At 46.3% G+C, this 26,310-nt stretch overlaps 1 protein-coding gene across 1 annotated transcript in view; it reads right to left on the bottom strand.

Moving 5' to 3' along the window:
* MRE11 (MRE11 double strand break repair nuclease) overlaps nucleotides 1–26,310 on the bottom strand; it is a 365,919-nt gene that overhangs the window by 65,236 nt on the left and 274,373 nt on the right. Inside the window, exon 17 of the mRNA XM_078656972.1 lies at nucleotides 7,706–7,764. Coding sequence (XP_078513098.1) covers nucleotides 7,706–7,764 — 59 coding nt within the window. The remainder of the gene's footprint in view (nucleotides 1–7,705; nucleotides 7,765–26,310) is intronic.

The raw sequence follows: 26,310 nt of genomic DNA on the forward strand, positions 1-26,310 counted from the left end.
AATCGGAGTGTCTACCGTACCTCAGGGTCTACATTTATCACACTCACTCGCTCCTGTATGAGGGGAATGTGGGCAGAGCGCTGAGAGGCATTAGAGGAAGTATGGGGTTTTGGCGCACTCTTCTGTTGTCCGTGGCCGGGCACTACTGAAGATGGTGGTCCTCCCGCGCTTGCTTTATTTTTTTCGCACACTACCGGTGTGGATTCCGCTCTCTTTCTTCCGGATGCTGTGGTCGATGGTGATAGGGTTTATCTGGGGCTCTGGCAGGAGACGTGCAGCTTTGAACAATCTGCTTAGGTCACGGGAGGAAGGAGGCCTAGCGGTGCCGGATTTTGAATGGTATTATCTGGCGGCGCAGATACAGTGGCTCACGCAGGCTATGGCGCGGTAGTTTCGGGGCCCAGACGGCCCACTGGGCAGGATTATACAGCGACATGTCCTGTCCTTCACAGTGCTCCAGCAGGGGCTTCGGCTGGATCAGCTGACTTTGGAGGAGCGCACCCTTCGCCAATGCTGACTTCGCAGCCAGAAGCGGGCGGGATTTCATACTCCTTATGCACCGGAGATCCCCTTGGGCATGTGTACTGCCCTCCCGCGTGGCGGGGATTGGTCGGCACTGGCCACTTGGGAGGACCGCGGGGTCCACATGATAGGGGACTTATATAGGGATGGTGCTTTGATGTCGTTTCACGACCTGCAAGAGGCCTTCGATCTGCAGAGGGGTGACTTTTTGCTCCATGCGGCTCTAGTGTCTGGGATTCGGAAACGCTGGAAGATGGGCCTGGCGGAACCCCCCACATCGTTGGGCTGCCAGTACGTTATGATGGCCGCTGGCAGCTTCAAGGCTGTCAACTGTCTGTACAGGAGACTGGCGCTGGATGGACCACCCCCACTAGATAGGTTGCGGGAGTGCTGGGAGGGAGACCTCGGCCGGCAGATACCGGAGACGACCTGGCCCCAGCTCGTGCGTAGGGCATGGAAAGGCACGCGCAATGTTCGGTTTCAACTGGTCCAATACTTCACACCACATAGGGCGTATTGGACGCCGGCCAAAATCCAACGGGTCTTTGGAGGGGCGCATTCGGTGTGTCCCCGCTGTAACACGGAGGGTGCTGACTTTGGGCATATGTTCTGGTCATGCGCGGGGCTTGGCACCTACTGAGCTGATGTTATGTTCTGCTTGAATGAGGTTACAGGACCTCAAGTTGACACGGACATGGGGGCTTGCCTCTTACTCTGGTTTCCGCACACCCCAGCTACGAAGATTACCAGTAAATTTTTCGACTTGGGGTTAATCCTGGCCAAGAGGGAGCTCACGCTGCATTGGAAATCTAGGGGGGGGCCCAGCTTCCTGAGATGGCGGGGGTGTTTCCAGCAATGGGCGGCTAGTGAAGGGACTCTTAGATTACAATTAGCCAGGCGCACCGCTAATGATAAAGCGCTAGATGCGGCCAGGGCGTGGAGTGCGCTAGTGGTGGACCTACAATCACTGTCAGAAGCCGCTGGGGATGATGAGGGGGAAGCGCCGGCGAGTCAGGAGGGGAGGACAGGGGCGGAGAGTATGGGGACTTTGGCTGGGGATGTGGCATGCTAGGCCTGCGTACCCTGCAGCAGGCGAGGATTTGAATGCTTATGCCGAGAGATGTGAAGGATGGACTGGGTAACTTGCGCTGCTGTGGGCAACATCTGGATGTCCACCCAGCTGGGAAGCCAGGATTAGGAAGACCAAGGAGGAGTCACACGCTATTCCATGAAGATTTATGATGCACTGTGGAAAGAACGGTAGAGGGCACACTGACAAGGGGGGGTGGTGGTAGGGGGGGCGGGGGAAGAGGGTTGGTTAGGGCATAGTTAATGTGGGGTATTGTGGAAGTTGCATTGATGAGCACCGTGGCGCTGGAGATACACATGGTGCATGATTGTAAGTTGTTTGCGCAAAATCAATAAAATCCTGTTTAAAAAAAAAAAAGAATAATAGGGACCGTTTTTGAGATGTAACCTGAATAGGGTATTTTCAAGTCATTCCTGCAGGGAAGAAGGTTCGAGAAGAGGTCTATACATCAGGGATACAATTCCAGCATCTGATGAAAACTCAGGTAATGGTATGATTTAGGGCCTTGCATTTTCTGGTCTTGGAACTAAAGACTAGATGTGCTGCCCTTTGTAGAAGGTTTGGCTTATAGAACTCCATGCTAGCAGTCCACTGAGTCAGGCAAGATGCGTGCGTAGCAGAGATTGAGCTCCTGCTGCCTTGAAGCCTGGGGATGTAATAGATGGTTTGTGATTCCTAAGTAGGAACATCAAAATCAAGGAAGGACATGGACACAGAAGTCATTCACGATCATAACTTAATCCACTATTTTGGAAAGAGGAGGTTTTGATGCCCAAATGCTGTACATGAAATAATATAGGCAAACATAATTATGTAAGAATAACATGGATTGCTGAAAAACAGCAGTGGACAATCACCATACACCGTTTACATTGAAACATTGTACAAACGTGTCCTTCCTCAATTTTGATATTTTTAATGTTGGTAAGAGGTGTTCATGGGATATTGACTCAGGTTGTGGTGAAGGCACAAGGAACAGATACACTGGATGTGTGAGACTGCTTTTCAGCCAAATTAGTGAGGAAACTTGCTTTATATACATATGTCTTCAAAGTAAGTGTATGTAGATTTAAGTACTGTAAACCTATGCTTACCTATATACTAATAGTCATTATATTTTGGTAGTCGATATTTTTGAAGGTCAATATTTTTATCCTCAATACTCAGACGTATAACCGTGAAGCCAGTCTTTGTTTGGTATAAAAATATAAATAAAACATATACATATAGATGCATCAAGCATCCATTCTGCGAATTCCAAATTGCGAAAAATAACTAATCGCTATTAAGAATTCGCAGAATGGGATGCAACATCAAAATCGCTAAATATTTGCGATTCGCACACTGCCGCAATCGCCAAATGCGAATTCACAGAAATCCTTAAAAAAAATCGCAAAACCCGCTCTTTCCAACACCCAAATTGCGAAATCGCAAATACCGATTTCGTTAATAGCGATCTCGCACATTGCGAGATGGCAAAAACGTGAAGTCGCATTTGGAGCTCAATGATGACATCACTACCAGGAAGTAGCCTGCTCCATGCATCATTCAGAGCACAGAGCGGGATACAGGAGGAGGCAGAGAACTGAGCTCCAGGAGCCACACCCTGCAGTGCCTATACAGGAGTGGAAATAACATCACAATGTCCCAGGAAGCTGCAAGAACAAGTGAAAAGGCACGCAAGCGCAAAATCAAATTCAGTGAGAAAGAACTTGAGTACCTCATTGAAGGAGCAGGGACCATGACCAACTGTTCGGGAAGCTGTCCCGGAAGATGCCCGAGGCAACCAAGAGGCGCATCTGGGTGCGCATCAAGGCAAAGGTGAACGCGGTGGGAGTCACCCACTGGTCCATCGATGATTTAAAAAAGAGGTGGTACGACCTCAGAGGCCGTGCCAAGGAGCGAATAGCTGAGAGACTGGGTGAGAGATTGTCTACGGGAGGGGGACACACCGCAGTCCCTGAAAACACCCCCATGGTGGACCTAGTGGAGGACACCATACACCCTGAAGCCTGCGTGGGCGTCACCCAACTGGACACCTCCCGCACCACACAACAATCTCAAGGTAAGAGGCATGCTACTGCGACCCCGTACCCTAACAATGCCCATGCCCCCAATGCAATCCATATTTGTGAGCACAGTATTCCAGTCCCTGCTCCTCCCAAACGCCTAAATGCATTGTGGAACCTGTAGTGTGTAAAGGTGCCTTGATAGCCAAACACAGCCAGATTAGTAAAGTTGCACAGACCCTTAAAGCCAGCCAGGGAATGCAGACATTAAACAATAGCGAGCCTGCATGCATGTTTCAACATCCCAGGTGCCTTGATCATAACAGTAATCATGCACTCATCCACATCACAGGTGCAGCGAATACTGACACGTCCGACAGTGACATCCTTCACATCGCGGCGACACCTGAAGAGACGGAGGGGGAGAGGCAGCCTGCACCTGCACCGAGACCCAGGGCCACCCCTGCAGCTACACCCGGAGCACAACAGCACGTCCCGGTACATAAGGAAGCGGTGCAGACCCCAGCCCCACCCAGGAGGCAGACACAAACCACAGCAAGTGTGTCGGCCCACGCCAGCAGCAGGGCAAGGCAGCAGCGCTCCGTGCCCACCACAGCAGCCATGGAGCAACACGCACACAACGTGGGCCTGGGCATTGAGGCTCAGATTCTGCTGGTGCACCGCAAACAGGCGCAGCACATGGCAGCAATGCAGCTGCAGCTGTACAAAACAGCACGCAACATCAGTCTCCTCACAGAGAGTGTGCAGGACCTGACCACAGCGGTGAGGGTGAGCAACCAGCTGATGGTAGCGCAGCAGGACGTCACCCGCAGACGCCACAGGCAGCTGCTCACACGGCTGTCAGCCTACACCTGTTCAAATCATCTGATCGGGAACGCCACATCCCAGCTCTCGAGAAGATCATTGGCCATGCAAATCCAGATGATCCAATTTTGTGCTGACGTAGCGAGGGCCCTGGAGCAGGTCACCAATGCTGTGGAGCACCAACAGGCGGCAGACCATGGCAATGCAAGGGGGGGGGGGATGATGCCAGCGAAGAGGCATCTAGCCTCAGCAGCCTGTCTGTGCCTGTGCAGACAGGAGGCGCAGTGCCCGGCCCAACACTGCATCCCAACAGAACCAGCCTAACGTGGAGGGTGAGAGGCGACAGGGTGTGCGCGGCAGGAGGCGCTAGTTCCATTACATTTCAGGCTGTGCCATGGTGAGGCAACCATGCACACCAACTCAGGTTACATGACCTTGTTTAAATGCCGTACCCTTATTTGTTGCTGATGGAAGCACATTGAGACTGTATGAAATAAACACAAGCTTTATTTTGAAAACAAATCATCCTCATGTCAATCTTTGATGTGGCTTGCATGAGTGCAGTGTTGTGTGAGGGGTATGGATGCACTAGAAATAGTTCTGTGTGATGTGCGTGCGGCGCCTGTGACCTTCAGCAGGATTCTCCCCGTGTGCATGATGCACATGTGCACGTGGCAGATTGTCCCCCTCCGACTTACTACCAGACACCTCAACAGGTATCATCCGCTTGGTGGCAATATTGTGAAGCATGGCGCACACGACCACGATGCAGCAGCAGATCTCGGGCCGGTATTTGAGGGCCCCGCCAGTCTTGTGGAGGATGCGGAATCTACTCCTTAACGTGCCAAATGTTCGCTCTATCACATTTCTGGTGTGTATATGCGCACCATTGTACCTCCGTTCCTGTGGCGTTGCTGGGTTGAGGTATGGGGTGAGGAGGTATTCACGGAGGGCGTAGGTGCTGTCACCTGAAGGGAGGAGCAGAGGGTCAGTGCCTGTTATGCGCAGCAACATGGTCTTAACATACTGTATGTGGGCATGTGTACTTACCTAGGAGATGTCCCTCGTCAAAATCACCCCTGGCCAAGCGGGTGTGTATGCCGCTGTGCCGGAAGATAAACGAATCATGCGTTCTCCCTGGGTATTGTGCCACAAAGTCTGTAATGATGGTCTTCGCATTGCAGACCACCTGAATGTTGAGGGAGTGATATGACTTGCGGTTCTGATACATGTATTCGGTCTCTGCGGGCGGACAGATGTGTATGTGGGTGCAGTTGATGCAGCCAATTACATGGGGAAAATGGGCGGTATGATAGAAGTCCAGTTTAGTTTGCATTAAGTCCTGTTGGGTTATTGGGAAGGTGATATAGTGATGTATCTTGCTCAGCATGGCGTTCAGGAAACTCTGTAGGCAGCGTGAAAGTGTACTCTGGGATATACCCCCTGCAACTGCGACTATTCCCTGGAAGCTGCGGGAGGCCAGGAGGTGCAGGCAGCATAGGACCTGGACATGGGTGGGCACGGCATTGCTCCTCCGTGTTGGGTGCTGCATCAGGGGGTCAAGGTCTCTGATGAGCTTCTTAATCATTGCCCCATTAAGCCTGCATTTGGAGTAGATCTCCTCTTCAGTCTGTCCCAGTAGTGTAATCCGCAGCCGGAAGATGCGTTCATGGATCCTGCGTCTGTTCTGGGCTGCAGCCTGGAGCCTCAGCCGCCTTACCACGATAGACCTGCCATTGTGACTTTCCTCATGCTCCTAATGGGTCTCCTTAAGTGTGTTTGATTTAGCCAACACCTGTTTGTTATTTCCTAATTTTTTTTGCCAATTTGACTTCATGGTTACCACCTGGTTTGGCTTCTCCTTAAATTGCGACTCATATTTTGCGAATTATGGTGTTTTCGCTATTTGCGATTACTGATGCATGTGGATAGCGATTTGTCTGCGAATTCGCTATTTGACTGCGAATTCGTTATCAAATTCGCAGATTATGTGGGGAATTGCTTTTAAGGAATCGCACTGGGGGTTTGGACGGGTTTAGCGATTCTTTGTATTGCGAATTCGCAAATTGTTGCTTTTCAACTTGATGCATTGCGGAAGTGGAATTTGCAATCACTGTTTCGCAGCGATTGCGATCGCTATTTCGCTTGATGCATCTATGCCATAAAGCCTTCAAACAAATGCAAAAGTGCAAAATTAAAAAAATCAGCGAATAACACGAGTGTAAGTTCACACAGTAATAAAATATTTCATCAAAAGGCACCCTTACAGGGCTCATTCGAATTGGCTTGGTGGTCCTGCAACCAGTCATTTAGGCACCACCTGGCTTACACTGGTAGAGTAATAATAATTTCCAGAATCATTGAGACACCTAGTAATATTTAAGACCTTCAAATTGAAACCACAAAGATTGGTGTTCAAACAAATACAGAAGAAGCGATGGCACAAAACGGCGTTTGTGTTCGATACACAGTTCACGTTGAATTCATTGAAATGAAAATTAAATCAGAAAATACCCTAAAACACAGCCTCTCCCAGGGCCATCAAAACGTTGGTCCACAAAACGCAGATCCATGTAGATGTTCAGAATAAGCACTAACTGCACCAACTGTGATCTATCCTATGTGGATGTTTTGAACATTGTAAATGTCCCTGCAGAACAATGTTGGACACGTCTGACCAAAGGAAGAATGTATATTGAGTAGGAAGCAAGCATAGCTCACCTGCACTGTGTTTGCCTGCATTTCTCAGGGACTTAAATATATTGGGTTGCAAGGGACTCGCACATAAAGGGCCTTTTCTTGTTCGGCCAATGACACAATAACAAATAATCATTGAAAAGTTCCTATTCACACCGTAAAACTAATGCATAAAGTAATTAAGATGACTATACGAGAAAAAACAAATTAACAGAAAAAAGCGTGTGGCATCCCAACAATAAACTTAGCGTTCAGTCACTTTTCACTTTAAAACTATTCTCTGCAAGAAAAAAACGTTAAAAACCAAAGAATAGATAACGACATAAGTACAATTTCTCAGAAGACTTCTCAATTAATCTAAGAGCAGAAGCAGCTCGTTAACATTGCAGGAATTTGAAGAGGGTTACCTCCGAGGGCAACGAGTGTAAAATGGAGTGCAGATCTGTGCGTGACCTGCACCGCAATACGTGACGCCCATTAAAACAAAACGATTTATCAAGGGAATTCAATTTGTTATAACGTCTTTCTTGGTTATCACCCCGCTGCAGGTTAAAAGGTTTACCTCGGAGTAATTTCTGGACGGAATACTTCTGGAGGAAGGCTGTCTTGACGATTTAAAGGCTAAAAAGAAACGGATGTGATTAAAAAAATCATTGCATGAGTAGATAATAAATAGTACTTTACAAGCAAACAACTGTTTTAAACAGCAAAGTAGCATCTGTATATACATGCAGTACAAATGGTTTTGTACCTCATTAATATACACATTTATATAAACCTATAGGTTTTAACAGGACCAAAAACAGAATGTGGCAGTGCCAGTACTGTAATTAGCACCATTACCCTAGGAGATCTTTGTGCCACTTGAAAATGAGGACTCATGTGCAAAATCGGACTTACCACTCAGTATTACTTCACCATATTTGATTTTGGAAACAGTTTTCCCCATGAAAATTCTTCAAGAAAATGTTCAGGCGCAATTTGCTCTGAATATGGAACCAGGGGCAAGCATCAAATGGGCAAGTGACTTACCTTTGATAACGATCTTTCTGGAGGATACACTAACCACAGATTTCTTACCTTCAGAATATCCTCAGGCAATAGACTTAATCCGGAAGATTTGTCAGCATAGCCCTGCATGCCGGTAGGTGGTGTTGTGTGGCTTTGCATGACTCGGCTTCACACCAGAAGTGACAGCCAGGGCTGCACATAAGCGCCACCCAAGCACGCTCACATTCGTTTCTTTCTTGACCCTATCTGCATCCTCGGATGCTGTGCTCTAAAAACGATTTTTCCTACCAGTGTGCAATTCTGGAACAAGGAACTTTTTAGCTGGAGAAGAGTCCATACCACAGAACTGGGAGGAGGGAGGGCCATGAGGAATCTTCAGTTAGGAGAATCCACCAGAAAGAGAGTTACCAAAGGAAAGTAACTTGCTCTTCAGATGCATACTTCTAACAATACGTTCCTCAGCTTTAGAAAATATTCCAAAACAGTATCTCCCATAGTGGTGCGTCTGTGGAGTGACTCAGACCAAAATGTCCAGCCGGACTGAATGGCCAAAACATCTAACCCATCGGACCTGGCTGCCAAGTCAAATAAACTTTATTTGAATTTCATTTGAATCCATAAAAATATATTTAACAATAAATACATGAAATCATGCATTAATTACTCATCATTCTAATACATTAAAACATTGTTTAAATTATATTGAACTCAATAGGTACTAACAGCGAACGCTTCTTCAGGAGTTCTTGCATCCCCAGAGTAGATATTCAATACCTAAGGTGCAAACGTAAGGTACAATGATCTTCAGTAAAATCATAGGCATTCTTTAAAAATGATACGTGTACAGGAAGGGGAACTAAATAGATATTTTGACAGTAAAACAGGATTGGCGTCCATAGCAGAACTGTGGTATCTTCCCTTTTCAAAACCCCCCCGGCGCCTCCGCGTGTGATGGATCTGCTCGCGGTGACATCACTTAGAATGTCACCGCGACCAGCATTCCAAGGCGAGCGCCGGGGACATTGCGGAAGAAGCTCCCCAAGCGTTAGGCTGCGGCTGAGGTCGCAGTATTCCTGTCTTGGAAATAAAGACTCTGGTTAATCGTCCTCATGTCTTTTGGTCATCTTTTTGAAGTACCACACTGGCGACGAGGGAAAAACCTTTCTGCGACCTCAACACGCCGGGAACACAAAGAAGTGAACAGCCGACGTGAAGAAACTGAGGCGGACGTCTGCTGATTGTATCCGGAAGCGCCGTTGTGAAGAACAGTCACGGTTCTGTGGTACAGTGAGTGAAGGAGCAGCAGTGATAAGAACTACATGAGGGTGACCGCGAGTCGGGGAGATCCTGTCATCCGACTGCTTCAGACTGAAAGTAAGGTGACTTCTGCCGGCAACCTCTGCGCGCATAGTAGAAGTTTTTTTTTTTTACTTTAATGTCCCACGCAAGTACTGTCATTTGTGGGTCTGTAGTGGTTTGAGGCGGTTTCCAGTGCCACAGCCTGGCAAGCTGAGGAAGATTTTCACTGGACAATTCGCCTTGCCACGTTCCGTGCACGCTCTTTTCACTCACCTCAGGCATATGGTGACGGCTGTCACGAGTACTGACTTTGTAGTTTTCACCGTGTAGTCCTGTGTGACTAATCACGAGCAGCAGGGCAGCGCGGAGTGTTAACATCAAAGAAGCGCACCCTCCCCAGTGACTTTTGCTCCGTGTAGTGCGTGACTGTATCTCTGCCTATTTCCAGGGAGGTGCGCAAAGGGCAGTTTGAGAGAAATACACGCCTGGCACTGGAATTTGAGCAGCACGTCTTCCTCACAGCCTGTGCCTGTGATTCATGCCCGACGTGAAGAACTCAGCTGTGTGGCATTTATGGCGTGAAGCGTGAGTGCGCAGGCAGCAGTTTTCCTAACTCAACAGTGGGCATTCTACTTATGACATTGCCATTGGCTTGGATGAAAGGAGTACAAACACACACGCACTATCTCTGTGGAGTACAAGCGTTGCCTGTATGTGGGATTCGTACTCGCCAGTGCTCTACCAATGTCTGATGTACTGAAGGGCAGTCTTTTCAACTCATTTGCCTCCTCCGCCACAGGCGTGGCTCAGACTGAACTGGCAGTAGTAATAATAGAGCGTGTTGTGGTGTATCGTAGCAGTGTCATTCTTAAAGAGGAGGGCCTAGGATCATCAGAGTCAGCAATGTTCCACATTTAAAGTGTTATGTACTGAATCCTTTTCTCATTGGAGGGTGGACTGTGCATCTCTCTCTCTCTCTTACTGTCCCTGTTTGGAGTTGGGGTGGGAACCTGTAGTTTGAGAATGTATGCTCCTTCTGGTAGTTGCTAACAGACCTTTTCCCTTCCAGTGTAACTGTGGTCCAGTGGGTTTGTGCATTTCCTCTGGGTGCAAGTACAGGAACATATAGCATCCAACTATGCAAAGTGTGACTCCCCCGCCTTTTTTCTTAACCACCCCAGGTGATCCAAATATCCAGTGGAAAAAATGGAAAAAAGTGTTTTTAAATTACGCCACTGTTTGTGGACCAAACCTTGGTTTAGAAAGAAAAGTTGCATTATTGGCCTATTATCTAGGTGCGGAAGGGGAGGAAGTTCTTGATCATCTCCCAGATTTAGAGGCGCAGGAGGCAAGGGGTCTGAACGAGTTCGAAGTGAGCCTAAAGAAGTTAGATTTACACAACCTCCCCAAGACTAGCACGATCATGGAGAGATACCACTTTGGAAAAAGGACACAAAAAGAGGGAGAATCGATAGAAGATTTTGTGTCCGACTTGAGGAAGTTAGCCGCCACTTGCAAGTTTGGTGGTGCAAGTGAGGAAAGAATTAGGGACCAGTTTGTTTTGGCTTGTAGGATGGAGCGAGTGCGAGAAGAGTTATGGCTCAAGGACGACCCGCCGCTGAGGGAGGTGCTCATCATAGCTAAGCAGGTGGAGCATATGCTTCAGTGCGTCAAGGAAATAAAGCAAGACGCAGGGGAGAAGAAAAGTGATGAAAAGGCCAATGTCAGTGAAGTGGTGGCCGAGTGTGAGGCAGTGTCTGTAGTCAAAGGCAAAAAATTAGCGGACAAAGAACAGAAAGAGGGCAGGTTGGGGGGATCATTCAAGGGCACCTGCTATAGGTGTGGCAAGCAGGGGCACTTAGCCAACGACAGAGAGTGCCCGCTCTCAGATTCACGTGCAACAAGTGTGGGAAGAAAGGGCATTTCAAGCAATACTGCAAGAGTGGGCAGGTAGTTGGTAGGCAGAGTAGAGACAGGACGAATGTGGTGTGTGACGAGATTGTGGTGCAAGTACAAGAGTCACGAGTCCCAAGTCCCAGCAACTCCGTGTGTGCGGAAATAGTAGTGCAGGTTGAGGGAGGACAGGTCAGCAGCCCCAAGGACACCATAAAAGTAGGAGAGGTTGACTTGGAAGCACTATTTGACTCCTGTTCTAGAATTACCATTATCAACGCAAAAGAGTTCTCACGAGTGTCAAAGGGAACGATAACTTTGAAAAGAATGGATTTAAGGCCAGGGGGGTATGCTGGTCGCCCCATCTCCATGAAAGGGTACTTCCTGGGGAAAATTGAATACAGCAATAGAGCAACGGTCACCAAAGTGTATGTGTCCACGGTAGGAGACAACATCTTGGGTTGGCAGGCACAGAAAGAGCTGGGGGTCTATTTGAATCCTAACAGTAATCCCCAGATCTTGATACAGGAGATTCTTGAACATAAAGCTGACGTCGTAACAGAGTTCAAAGAGGTGTTTAAAGAAGAACTGGGATGCCTAAAAAACTACTGTCACAAAATAAGATTGAAGGAGAACGCCAAGCCAGTCGTGGCTAAAGTTAGGAAGCTCCCCATTGCCATCCAGGAGGAGGTGAAGTCCGAACTGGAGAAACTGTGCAAGGCCGGAGTCATTGAACCGGTGGAGGCAACGGAATGGTTGGCCCCCATCGTGGCAGCAAAGAAGAAGGATGGGTCGGTCCGGCTCTGCATCGACCTAAGGGCATTGAACAAGGAGGTCGTGGTCGACCGATACCCTTTACCCAACATCACCCAAATGATGAGTATGCTAGATGGTGCCAAGGTATTTTCCACCCTCGACCTCACCTCAGCCTACTTCCAAATAAAATTACACGAGGAATCTCAGGAACTCACAGCTTTTGTGACACCTATGGGCGCATACAAGTTTAAAAGAATGCCTTTTGGGCTAGTCTCGGCGGCCGCCGTGTTTCAGAGAATCATGGGCAACATCTTGAAGGGCATCCCAGGTGTCATGTGCTACCAGGATGACGTACTTGTATTCGCCAAGAACCACGAGGAGCACGACGGAAGACTGAGGTGCGTGCTGGAGAGGTTTCAGTCACAAGGCCTTACTGTAAAAAAGGACAAGTGTGTGTTTGGCTGTGCTGAGTTAGATTTCCTGGGACACAAGGTGACGAAAGAAGGTATATGTCCCAAAGCCGAACTGCAAAACACCATCGTGAACCTGACACCCCCCAAGGGCAAGGACGAGATCAAGTCATTCATGGGGATGTTGGAGTTCTACGGGAAGTTCATAAGAAACCTGGCGGGAAGGACTTACGCCATCAGACTACTGTTGAAGAAGGAGAATGAGTTCCGATGGAGTCAGGAGTGCCAGAGGGAGTTCGAGGACGTAAAGAAGGCACTTGCTGAGGCCCCCAGTTTGAAGTCTTATATACCCAACCGGGCAACAGTGGTCACCACCGATGCAAGCGCCAAAGGATTGGGAGCTGTCCTCACCCAAGTTGGAGAAGAAGGAGAAGAAACAATAGCCTTTGCATCAAGGTCACTCCAGAAGTCCGAGAACAACTACTCTGTGATCGAAAAGGAGGCCTTGGCAGTGTTTTGGGCAGTGGGGAAGTTCAGAGACTTCCTCTGGGGAAACTAGTTCACTCTCCGCACGGACCACAAGCCGTTAGTGGAAGTATTCAGTAAGAAGGGATTGGATGCCATCTCCAGCAGGATAAGGCGGTGGGTGGTCAGCCTTCAAGAGTACACTTTCAATGTCGAGTACGTCCCCGGTACGCAAAACCTCGCAGCTGACTGTCTGTCCAGACTCGTCAGTGATGAAGAAACGAGAGAGAAGCAAGAGAAGACGGACGAAGAAGAGGAGGACTTTCAGATGGAGGATGTCTGCGCCATCCAGAAGGCGTTGGGAGAAGAAACATGGAGAAAGGCGTTGGATGAGGACAAGATTCTGGAGAGGATTTACATAAGAGTAAAAGACGGATGGAAGCATGGTGACAAACAGGACGAAAGCCTGCGGCCATACTTGGCCATTAAGGACGAGTTGTCCATAGTAAACGGGTGTCTATTCAGGGGTACGAGACTCGTACCACCTGCAACTGTAAGAGACAACCTGGTCGAGATAGCCCATGAAGGGCATTTGGGCATCACCAAAACCAAACAAAGACTCAGAGAGAGCTATTGGTGGCCGAACATGGATCTAGTCACCGAAAGGAAAATCAGAGAGTGCATCCCATGCAGCAACAGTCACAAGGTCCTGAGACAGCAGACGCCCCCTATGGTGTGTAGGCCGCCCCCGTCGGGACCGTGGGATGAGTTGGCATTAGACATTGTGGGCCCTATGTCTGGGGAACTGAGGACGCCTTACATTTTGGTGCTCGTGCATTTGTATTCCAGGTGGCCAGAGATAAAGTTCGTCAGTGAAGTCACGACCAAAACAGTCATCAGTTTTCTAGAGGAGGTGTTCATCCGAGAAGGGCTACCAAGCAACATCCTCACAGATAACGGAGTACAACTACGTTCGAAGGAAATGGAAGACGTCCTGGAAGGAAGAGGCATCAGACACAAGCGCTGCGCTTTATACCACCCCAAAACCAATGGCATGGTCGAGCGTTTTAATAAAACCCTCAAAGAGAGCATCCAGTTGGCCAAAGCCAGTGGCATAAGCTGGAAAGAAGAGGCGTGGAGACGGGTAGAAGCTTACAGGTTCACGCCACATCAGACGACGGGTGTCACCCCGTTCGAACTACTCCGCGCCAGGATACCCAACACCAAGCTAACCCCAGGGTGGATGGAGTGGCACAAGGGGTGGTCAGACCGAACAAAAGAAGCGAAAAGCTTGAAGAAGCAGGAGGAAGTCATGAAAAAACGGAAAGAAGATTATGACCGGCACAAGGCCACACGGAAGGTTGAATACAAAGTAGGAGACAGTATCAAAATTAGAGCTCCCACAGGAAAGGCAAGCTGGTCAGGGTACACCAATCCCACCAAAATCACTAAACTTTTCAAGAATGCAGTCAAGACTCAGGAAGGGAAAATATGGAACCTAGGGAGAGTTGTAAAGTACCATCCGCCAGAGGAAGACCCTGAGGGTTCAAGGAGGTGGGAGGGGGACTCTAGGCAGGACCTTAGTTCCACCACCAAGAGTCAGTTGGTGGTCCCTCACCCAGGCAACAGGCCCAACAGGAGGGCGACCAGACCACCTAGGCATTTTGATCAGTATGTTATGATGTAACCTATGCCACCTTGCCTACCTGGAGCCATTTCCTCCCACCAGGTCAAGGTCCTATGTGTTGTACACCCCCTGTGGGTGCCCTTTTCCTTCACCTGGTGCATTTTGCAGCTCATGTTGTGTTTAATGTTTTCCATCCGCAGGGAAGGGGGATGTGTGGTATCTTCCCTTTTCAAAACCCCCCGGCGCCTCCGCTTGTGATGGATCTGCTCGCGGTGACATCACTTAGAATGTCACCGCGACCAGCATTCCAAGGCGAGCGCCGGGGACATTGCGGAAGAAGCTCCCCAAGCGTTAGGCTGTGGCTGAGGTCGCAGTATTCCTGTCTTGGAAATAAAGACTCTGGTTAATCGTCCTCATGTCTTTTGGTCATCTTTTTGAAGTACCACAAGAACCTTACTAGTTAATCCTTTTCATATCGGGTCTCATCAAATTGATAGAGCATCTTTCTTCTCTTCAATGCTTGTGAGATAAAAGCAGATACAGATCGACAAATAACACCACTTTCAAGACAAATAACACCACTATCCAGTCAACATAGAACGTTAAAAGCGACCTGATAAAATATGAAACTTTCCTTTCATAGAAAATATACAAACAAGATAAAATGTACGGTTGATTTGGTATCCATCCCATCACACGAGCTAGTGGGTAGATTTTTTTGTCCATGCCTCCTTTTGAGAGACTACGACTAAATGATGCAAGCTACCCAGCCATACTAGGACCTGGCTGTCAAGGCAATAACGCTTTGTGAATGTGTGCACTAATGCCCACGTCACAACCTGACCAATACCCAGGACGGGCACTCTATGTGCCAGTGCAGTGGTAGCAGTCTTGGCTCTGGTGGAATGGGCCCTCAACCCTTCTGGAGTCTGCTTCTTGCCTACCATGTACCATATGTATAGGCAGAGGACTATCCACTTTGACACTGTCCTTTTCTGCACTCCTTTTCATTTCTTTGTCCACAAAAATCAGTTTGTCCATGTAATGGTCTTTAGTGGGATTGATGTAAAGCACAAGACAGTCTTGGGGTCCAGCTGACATAGCATCTCTCCACCTCTTTTAAAGGGTGAGACAGGGCAAAGAACGCTGAGGGTGATGCATCACTCAACACGCTGAGGGTGATACATCACTCAACATGGAAAAGGAGTCATGAGTTTTGGCAAAAAGGCTGCTCTAGTCCTCAACATGAATTAATCTAGGAAAAATTGGTGTTTGCAGCTGCATCGAAAGAACTTGGAGTTCGCACACACGAACAGCTGAATCTATTACGACAAGTAACACTATGTTCAGAGACAGGAAAGGTAGAAGACAGCTGTGCATAATGAAAGTGAGGACGAAATTAAGATGCCTCTATAGCATCACAAAGTGTTTGGGGGGAAATATATGTGGCAAACCTTTTCTAAACCACATCACAACAAGTGATTTAAACAAGAAAGGCTGGTCTGGTAAACATAAAAAGGCAGAAAGGGCCGACAAATACCTTTTAATTGTGCCAATTTCAAGTCCCTACTAGGCCAGAGATCACATAAAACATCAGAAAGCTTGACTTGCACCGGGTCTGTATTGCGGGTGCCATACCAAGCCAAAAATGTGTCCCAGCGTTCGGCGTAAACAGACTTTGTTGAGGGACGCATGGTGGCAAGGATGAAATTCACAATTTTCGGGAGGAGACAATGCATTCAATGGCCTGTGCTCAATCTCCACAGATGGAGGAGTAGATTGTGCAGGTCTAGGTACAGAATCCTGATCCGCTCAGCAACAGTGATCGGAGGACAAATGTTCATGTCCAGATGTTCCACGTACCACACTCTCCTGGCCTATTCCTCAAGCACTAAAGATAACTTGGGCCCAGTCGTTCCTGATCTTTTCAGGACAGAGGGCAGTAGAGGCAGAGGAGGAGGAAAGCCATACAAAGAAGTCCCATGCTCCAATCTAGCTGGAATGCATCCCCAAGGGAGAGCATATTTGGAAACTTCAGCATGCAAATGTTTGACACTGCACTTCTCAACTGTAATAAAAAGATCTAGCCAGGGTTCTTCCCATTGCTGGAAGATTTCCTGTGCCACTTAGGGATATAAATGTAATTTATCATCCACCAGGCACCGCCAGCTGAGTTCCTCTGCCCTCATGTTCAAAGATCATATAAGGTGGTTCACGATGAGGGAAATGCCTGACGTTCTAGCCAGCTCCAGAGACGAAGAGCCTCTTGGCACAGGATCCAGGACTCCACCCTGCCCTGGTTGTTACTGTACCACGTGGTGGTTGTGCCAGTGAAAACCTGAACTAGTCTCCTGTTGATGGCTGATAGGAAGGCTTTTAGTGCCAGTCAAATGGCCCACAACTCCAACAAGTTGGTCTGGAGACAAGCCTCTGCCGATGACCAGAGTCCTGTGATCACCGCCTTACCCCAGCAGTGAAGTGTCTATTACCACCATCAGCTTTGGGTGGGCAGGGAGATTGGTCTGCTGCTAGTACAACAGCGGTTGAGCAGCCATCATTGCAGATCTTTTGCCTGGAATCAGGCGGATTCCCCTGGTACCGGGCCAAACAGATTCCACTGAAGAGCCTGCATATGCCACATGGCATAATCAGCAAGCAGGATGCAGAAGAGCAAAACGCACAGAAATCCCAGAGTTACTCTTATAGAGACACAGGACTGAGGTTGAAAGGTCCTGATTGTAGCCAGAATGTCCTGAGCTCATGGTGACGGAGGAAATACCAAAATGTGGACCATATACAGAATGGCCCAGATGAAAAGGAGCCCCTGCGAAGGAGTCAGGTGTGACTTTGGCACATTGCTAGTGAATTCCAATGATGTCAGTAGGTTTGTGACTTCTGGAGGTGGTCTACAACCGACTATGGCAAGCATGCCTGCAATAGCCAGTCGTTGAGGTAGGGGAGAAATTTAATCTCTGACCCCGTAAGCTGTGCTGGGATCAGTGCACTTACTTTAGTGAACAGCTGAGGGGCACTGGTGAGGCTGAAGTGAAGAATGCCAAATTGAAAATGCTCCTGGCGTACTTTGAACCACAAGTAGTGTCTGTGGGACTGGAGAAAATGTCTCATCCTGCCTCTCACAGGATGGTTGTGAACAAGTGGCTTGGAGGCCGTTGCCGGGTGGACGGGTGACTGGGAAGTTTGTTGACCCTGGTGGCCTGGATGTTGTCAGCTTGATCCCGGACCTTGAAAGGACTTGGGTGCTTCTTGCTTCAGTGCTGCTGGTAACAGAGGAATCAACTGGAGTTTCCTCTAGAGAGGGGAAACTGCTGAGGAAATTAGCTAGCAGGAGTAGAAAGGCCAAAAAAAGATGTTCCACAGCTGAATAAGCCTTCTCGCCAAACAGGCAAGATCCATTGAAAGGCTTGTCCATGGACGATGCCTGTATGTCACCAAGAAAGCCTATGGATCTCATCCACAAGTGGCATAGGAACACAACTGTGGAGTTATCTTGCATATAATGGAATGTTGAGCCTGTTGCCAGGCTGGAATGTTATCCTTTGAAAACCTTTGTATTTGCTGGTAGCTGTGAAGCTAAGCTGGAGGTACCTGCGGTTACTCTTCAATAAAGATACCTTGTTTTCACAATCTGCGTGAAAGTGGATCTTTACATTGGCGACAAGTTGACCTTGATCTGCCCAGGGGGCAGACAACCAGTACCTCCACCCCTGGATGAATTTATGACTAAAAGGATTACTACTAAAGGACCAATTACAAGTTTACTACAGCTTACTACAATTCTACTACAAATGAACTTCTGCATACTATTGTGAGTACTTTCTTTGGGCAATCATCTGTTGGCTAACTGTTTCCTGTATGCTGTGACTACGATTCTACTCTTTGCTATGTGGATTCTACTCTTCACCTCATGAGATTACTCTTTGCTGTATACTGACTGGCTGTGATATCGACTAGCTGTGATATCGATTGTGTCGTTAGTGAATCAAATTTCACATGTTCAGCCTGCAAATTCTGTTTCTGCCGTGGCGTTAAGTGTGTGCCTGAGACTGAACCTATTGTGGAAAACACTGAACATAGTGATGGACGGCGTAAATAATTAACTGAACTGCATGCCAAATATCGGGAAGTTTTTGACAGCGTAGAAGTTGTGTGTCAGACATCTGAAGGCTGTGGAAATGGATGTCTAGTGATGTTTTCTGCGTTGCTAATTTAATTGAGAGTTACGTTTCAAGTGTCGAGAAACTTTGACAGCGTTGCTGTTTAGATGAGGATTGTGTGCCAAGCTGTGGAAATAACCATTTAATAACGATTTGCTAAACATCGAGGAGCCTTGAAAATAAACATTAACCGTTTTAGAACGCTTACTGACTTGCTTGGGGATGCATTGAAACACACGCTTCCCATGTTGAAGCTCCATTCTACACTCACGCTGTCTGCTCCGCCATGCTTGTGCGCACGCTCATACAAATTCAATTTCCATCAGACAATCGACGTAAACCTCACGTTTTGGTGGCCATTTTGGACAATTGGGAATGATTCCTTTAGTTTACATACGGACACAACGTTTTTCATCGTAACAAAGCCGAGAGATTTAATTTTTTCCAAAACTGTTTATGATTTACAATATTGACCTCCAGGGAAGAACAATTCAACTAGGAACTGAACATTTCTTTAAGCAACAATTTGGTTTGTTATTTTCAGTTTTTATTTTAATTTATTATATGAACTTATTGTTTCATTTAACCTTTGCTTTCTTACAGGTGGGACTGATTGTATCTTGTGATTATATCTAATAATTAATATGGCTGACCAGGGATTATCTGCAGCACCAGCTTTTCTCCCTACTCCAGATGGTTCTGCTATTCTTTGGAAGGATTGGGAATAGTTATTTTTAACTTACATCCTTGCTACTGGAGCAGATAAGTATGGTCCTGTGCATAGTCAAGCAATTTTAGATGTTGAAGGATGTCGCTTATATGAGGACTTTCCTGAAATCTCTTAAGGGATGGGTGATGGTCAACCAAGCAATGTCTATGCGATGACTATGCAGATGCTAGATTTACAATTCACCACTAAAGTGAATATTGTGCTAGAAAGGCATACATTTTTTTGTCGTAAGCAAAAAATAGATGAAGATATTGGGACATATGCTGCCGCTTTGAAACGTCTTTCACTAACCTGCAGCTTTGAGGGTTTGGGAGATTCTCTATCATGAGATGTACTAATAACACAAGAGTACGAGAAAAACTGCTTATTAAGGATCCAATATTAGATGAAGCGATTCAGATTGCCAAAGGTTTAGAGCATACTGATTTGTGGATAAAAGAAATGGAACATTTTAGTAATTCCATAATACCGAAGGAGCAGGTTGCCAAAGGGGTTGAAGTTCATGCGTGTGTTGCTGAAACTAAAGTAGTGAAACAGTTTAGCAAACCCCCTAATAAGCTTCCCAACAAATTTAATGACACTCCTTGTGCAAATGCTGCTACTCCAGGAACCAATGCAAGGGTTGTAAAGTGCTATTGTTGTGGTGCTTCTGGGTAGCTTCCAGTCCCAAATGTATGGCTAGAAATGTGTAATGTAGGGTTTGTGGCAAGGGGGGTCATCTTGCCAACGTTTGCAGGACCAAGACTCAATTTGGTCAAATACAAGAAGTGGATGACATGTGTGGGAATGTTCAAGAGCTCGTGTTATGTATTGATGATTGCGATGTTTCACAGGTTCCTGCGAAACCATGCCATGTTCATACTGTCTTGGAGTGTGGTGTTATTAGGGAAAGTACATGCATATTAGACAAACTTCATTGTGTCATAAGTTTGGCTAAGCATGATGTCATGATGCTGGTTGACTCAGGGAGTTTGTATACGCTATTATCCAAGGATATGTACTCCAAAGTATGGAAAAGTGGAAGTGATGTTGAGTCATGGACCAAGCCTGATATTAAGGCTGTTGGGTATGGTGGAAAAACAATTGATATTTTAGGACTAAACCGGATGGTAATCTCATTTAGAGGAAAAAAGTTGTATGGTTGAGTAAATTTGACAAAGAAAGGATCCAATTTACGAGTTTGGTGTCACCAAAAGGATTTAAATACAATTCTTAATCAAAATGCTGATGAGCCTGTTATGTCCACAATAGTGCACACTATTGGTACAACATATCAAACAAGTTTAATGGAGAAGTATCCAGATGTTTTTCTGAGAAACTGGGTAAGCTCAAGAATTTTCCCACAAGATTATTCTAAAAAATAATGCAATTCCTATTGTGCATAAAGTGAGGAATTTACCATATTTGATGAGAGATCCATTACAAAGTGAACGTTAAAAGTTACTTGCACAAGGTATCATGGAGCCCATCGAAGCCTCCGAGTGGTTGGTTCCCATCGTATTTGCGATGCAACAAATATTTGAAGGCATGAATGATGTCTTGTGTTTCCAATGTGAAGTGTTGATTGTGGGGAAAGATAATGTACATCATGATGTGGTAATAGAAGAGGTTTTGAAGAGAATGGAGAACAATGGGATGACCATAAAGACAGAAAAATGTCAATTAAAGAAACGTTGTGTAACATATCTGGAACATGAAATATCTAGAGATGGTATCAAACCTAAGAAAAGTTTCTGGCATCAAGGATGCTCCTACTCCTCATAATAAGGACCAGTTAAAGTAGTTTTTAGGTTTAGCAGAATATTGTTCAAAGTTTGTGAAGGGGTTCACAGAAATAGTTGAAAAGAAGAAAAGGGTTGTATTTGAGTGGAATGACAGTTGTGACCATGCTTTCAACAATATTAAGAGTAGTATTGCGAATGCTCCTACTCTTGGTCATTTTAATGTCAAGCCTAAAACCTTTGTTACAACTGATGCCAGTGCAGTCGGGATTGGTGCCGTTCAAACTCAAGTCAGTGATGGAGAAGAGAAAATCGTCAGATTTGCATCTAGAAGGTTATGTGATGCGGAATTATCGTATTCGGCGATTGAGAAGGAAACCCTGGCATGTTGTTGGGGCATAAAACATTTTAAATATTTTGTGTGGGGTTTACCATTTAAAGTCCGCACAGACCACATGCCCCTAGTTCATTAATTTAAAGGAGAAAGAGGTTTGGAGGGTAGTGTTTCTCCCAGAATTTCCAGGTGGATGGTGTTGGTTTCCGAATATAAGTTTCTGATTGAGTATGTTAAAGGATTAAGAAATGATCTCAATACTCAGACTCCTGGGCACTCCGCTACTTGACGTGCTATGTCAAACCTTAAATTTATCCCTTTCCACGGCTAAGGTCCCGCCATCCTGGAAACATTCAATGGTCTCGCCCCTTCTTAAAAAACCATCGGCCGACCCTAAAATCCTGGCAAACTTCCGTCCAATATCCCTCCTGCCTGTTCTCTCCAAAATTTTGGAGAAGCATGTCCATGAACACCTCGCAAGATTTGCGGAGGCAAACGTCATCCTGCACCCTTCCCAATCGGGTTTCCGCACCGGATTCTCGACGGAGACTACATTACTTGGAGTTGTGGAGAATCTTTGCCTACTGGTCGACAAGGGGAATTCAGCTGCGCTGATTCTACTCGACCTCAGCGCGGCGTTTGACACCATCTTCCACAAAATACTGCTCGCCTCTCTCTCCAACATGGGCATAAAAGGAAAGGCACCAGACTGGATTGCATCTTTCCTGACTCTCAGGACCTTTTAAAATCTCCTCCAGTACTGCGGCATCCAACGTCCATTTCTCCCCATACGGAGTACCACAGGGATCAGTATTGAGCCCCCTACTTTTTAATCTTTATGTAGCCCCGCTCGCCCAGATCGCTGAATCAGCTGGTCTTAATATGTTTACATACGCTGACGATTCCCAAATTGTGTTCTCACTTTCTAACGATAACCACGACTTCCCTTAGCGCCTACAGTCAGGCCTTAGGAACATCTCCACCTGGATGAGCGCAAACATGCTTAAATTAAATGGAAGCAAAACAGAGGTCCTGGTAGTAGGTCCTAATCAGAACCTCTGGAATTCCAGACATTGGCCATCCGAAATGGGCCCCCTGCCGACTCCTTCGCAACAAGTCCGTAATCTGGGCATTACCATTGACAACGGCCTAACTATGGAGCCCCAGGTTAACAATCTCACAGCTACCTGCTTCACAATCTTGAGGTGGCTCAGAAAAATCATATGGATGCTCCCGGACGACACTCAAAAGACAGTGATCAACGCACTAATTACCTCCCGCTTAGACTATGGTAATGTCCTTTATTTAGGGGCATCTCAGGCAGTCATGAGACGCCTTCAACTGGTACAGAATGCTGCAGCCAGACAGCTTTGTAAATGCAACAGGAGAGATCGCATGTCCAGTCATCTCAAGGCGGTCCACTGGCTAAAAATCGACAACAGGGTCAAATTTAAAACTCTCAGTCTCATGCACAGGATAAAGTGGGGAAATGCACCCAGATACCTGCAAACCCTGGTGCATACCTACACGCCTGCCCGATACCTGAGATCTGCCTCTCAAGGTCTTTTTTGCGTCCCTAAAACATACCGTGCGAGGATGGGAGGAAGATCCTTCTCTCTCCTAGGCCCGAAGCTTTGGAACTCCCTCCCGCAATCTCTCCGTCTAGAAACTCGATACACCTTTTTCCGCAAAGCCATTAAAACCTGGCTTTTCAACCAGTGACCTGTTCCGGTTTTCCTCCTGATACTCTTTCCTGCCCCTCTGGTTCAGTATCTTTTTAGCACCGGGAAACCCTTTTTGGGTAGCTGTCGCGCTTAACAAGCCCAATAAATAAATAAATGTTGTTGCTGACTATTTGTCTAGGATGCCAATAGAAGAGGTTGATACAGACGTGGATGATGTAATTGAGGAGGTGTTTAAGGGTGGTAGTGAGGAAGCTGCAATTAGTAAACAAGAATGGATGGATGCTATGTCATATGATGATATCTTGCAGTGTGTAGTCAGGTGTGTGTTGTAAGGATGGAATGAAAGTCTCACCGAAGATGTTCGCTTTAGAAGTTACCACCACGTGGAAGGTGAATTAAGTGTGTGTGATGGGAAACTAATGAGAAGGTGTCAGTTTGGGCTAAGGAGTAAAATTGTGAACATTGCCCATTAGGGGCACCTGGGAAGGAATATGACTAAAAGAAGGGTGCAACAGTCATATTGGTGGCCCAGTATGGATGGTGACATAGGGGATGTAGTGAAGGAATGCTGTGCATGTGCCCACGCCGATAAAACTAAGGTGATTAGACAACCTCCCTTAGCATGTGTGTCATTTCCCAAGCGCCTGTGGGAAAGAGTATTAATTGATGTTTTGAGCCCAGTCTCTAAACTTGTGTCACGTAACAAGTTCTTGATGGTTCTGGTTGATTACCATTGCAAATGGTTTGTGGTCGAAACCACGGAGTATGTGAATATGCAAAAGATGATTGCATTTATGGAGAGAGTGTTCTTGAATGAGGGAATTCCGAAAGTTTTAGTATCGGATAACGGTGTTCAACTAGTGTCAAAGCAAATGCAAGAGTTTCTGTGCAAATTTGGAATCAAGGTATGAAAGAGTTGCCTTGTTCAGGCCTCACGCGAATGGCTTAGTTGAAAGAATCAACCGCTTAGTAATGGAAAACATCCAACTGTCGCTTTCTAAGGGATTGTCATTGTGTGAAGAACTTAAGAAGCTTGTGTGGTCATATAGAGTGACACCGCATTCTATGACTGGTGTTTTGCAGTTTATTTCTCTTAAAGGATGTGAACCCGGTGTTAAGGAAGTTCCTGGCTGGCTGAAAGATAAGGATTGTGTGTGGGTCGATCGGACCGCTGTGGAAAATAGTGTGGCCCAGCGACAGTTGGGCGCGACAAAGTATTATGATGCTAGAAAGAGCATAAAAAGTCTTGCTATAAAGGAAGGAGACTGGGTGGTCGTAAGGCGTGGTGGAATTGTCATAAAAGGAGACAGCAAATTTTCTAAACCAATGCAAGTGAAATCTGTAAAAAAAGCATTTTGTCATTCTGACTGATGGTTCTGCTTGGAGCACTGGAAACGTTTGCAAATGTCATGCTCCTTTACCTGTTCTTGACAACTAATTGTTTTAGTAATGTTTTGTAAACTTTGTTGCTGTTAAAAGGGGTATATAAGGGGGAGATGTGTGGAGTTATCTTACATATAATGGAATGTTGAGCCTGTTGCCAGGATGGAATGTTATCCTTTGAAAAGCTTTGTATTTGCTGGTAGCTGTGAAGCTAAGCTGGAGGTACCTGCAGTTACTCTTCAATAAAGATACCTAGTTTTCACAATCTGCGTGGAAGTGGATCTTTACAACAACGTTGCTCCAACTGCACTATCCTGTCAGTGGCATCCAGTTCAGTATTTGGCTGCACCTCACCATACTGGATGGTTTGAGCCAACGAGGACCAATATTTTTAAGGTACTGCTAGCAAAATCATACTTACCATGTCCAAGAGAGCATGTGAGTGTCACCCTAATAGATAGCTGGGACTGAACTACCACACAACAAGAACATTTGGTTCCCAAATTAGGGCTAGAAGGGAAGTAGGCATTGAAGTTGGTTCGGGATCTGAGACAGGTTCAGGAGGCACAGAGTATGGATCTGCTAGAGGTAACCCAACTGCATCCTTGGGGCCCAAATACGCACCAGAGGGAGCCAGAAGGCTGCCAAAGATACGCAATATGGCCTCTTTAAAAGCCTTGATCTTTTGCAAAGTCACAGACGGCCAAAGGTGCATTGGGATCAGCATTGGAATTGGCTCCTGGGATGGGGTACAGATTGCTAGACTATTGTTTCTGGTAAACCCAACTAATCAAAGAGGAGCGGAAGATGACTGCAACCAAATGGTGGCTGTTTGGGAAACGACTGGACACTCGGATTATATTTATAGGTACAATTACCTCCTACTGTGCAGAACACTCGAAATATGTCTCAAAGGGAAAGGAGTGCTGGCTTGCTGTTATAGATCAGCTGGAAAAAGTTGTCTGTGATGTCCGCACCTTTTAGCCTGCGTAAACATGAGCTTATCCTCGCATTGGCCTTTTCTTCTCATCCAAACTGAACATACTCTAGTTTCACCTATGACCAATTTCTGTGTAGTCTGTTAAGGATAAGTGTTTGACTGACATTTGTATATCCAGTTTAGATATTTTACAGCTTTAGTTTTAAATGAACCAGTCTAGTTTGATTACCTGGGCAGGCATAAGACCATTTTGGAAGGGACAAATAATGTTTGTGATTCTAAGGAAAATGTCAAATACCACTAAGCTAGGACAAGGATCAGTGGTTTTTGAGAGTTTTTTTTTTTTTTTTTAAGTTTCGAGATATCAAATTAGGACCATTTTATTAAAAAATATAGGACACAGAAAATCCAATTATTGGTGAAGTAGATCTAAAATTTCTTTGTGATGTTCTATGAGTAAGTTAATGGGTGACACTCTGAGTAAGTGTATCGGGGCAGCAGAGCTATTAGTGGGCCTGATCACTCCAAGTCTGCGACCCTGTAGTAATTAAAAACAGATATTGAAACATGTCGTTATCAGGTCCTATAACCATATCCTTAACTATAGTGGGAAAAACCCTGATCGATTTCTGAACAATGAATGCACAAAAAGTTAAGGTAATCTATGTCAGCGATTTAGTTCCTGTTTATATTTCAAGTTTTAATTAGTCTTGCGGTGCGTAAGAGTGTTAGCTATTT

This window comes from Lissotriton helveticus, chromosome 8 (genome assembly GCF_964261635.1).
Source record: "Lissotriton helveticus chromosome 8, aLisHel1.1, whole genome shotgun sequence".
NCBI lineage: Eukaryota > Metazoa > Chordata > Amphibia > Caudata > Salamandridae > Lissotriton > Lissotriton helveticus.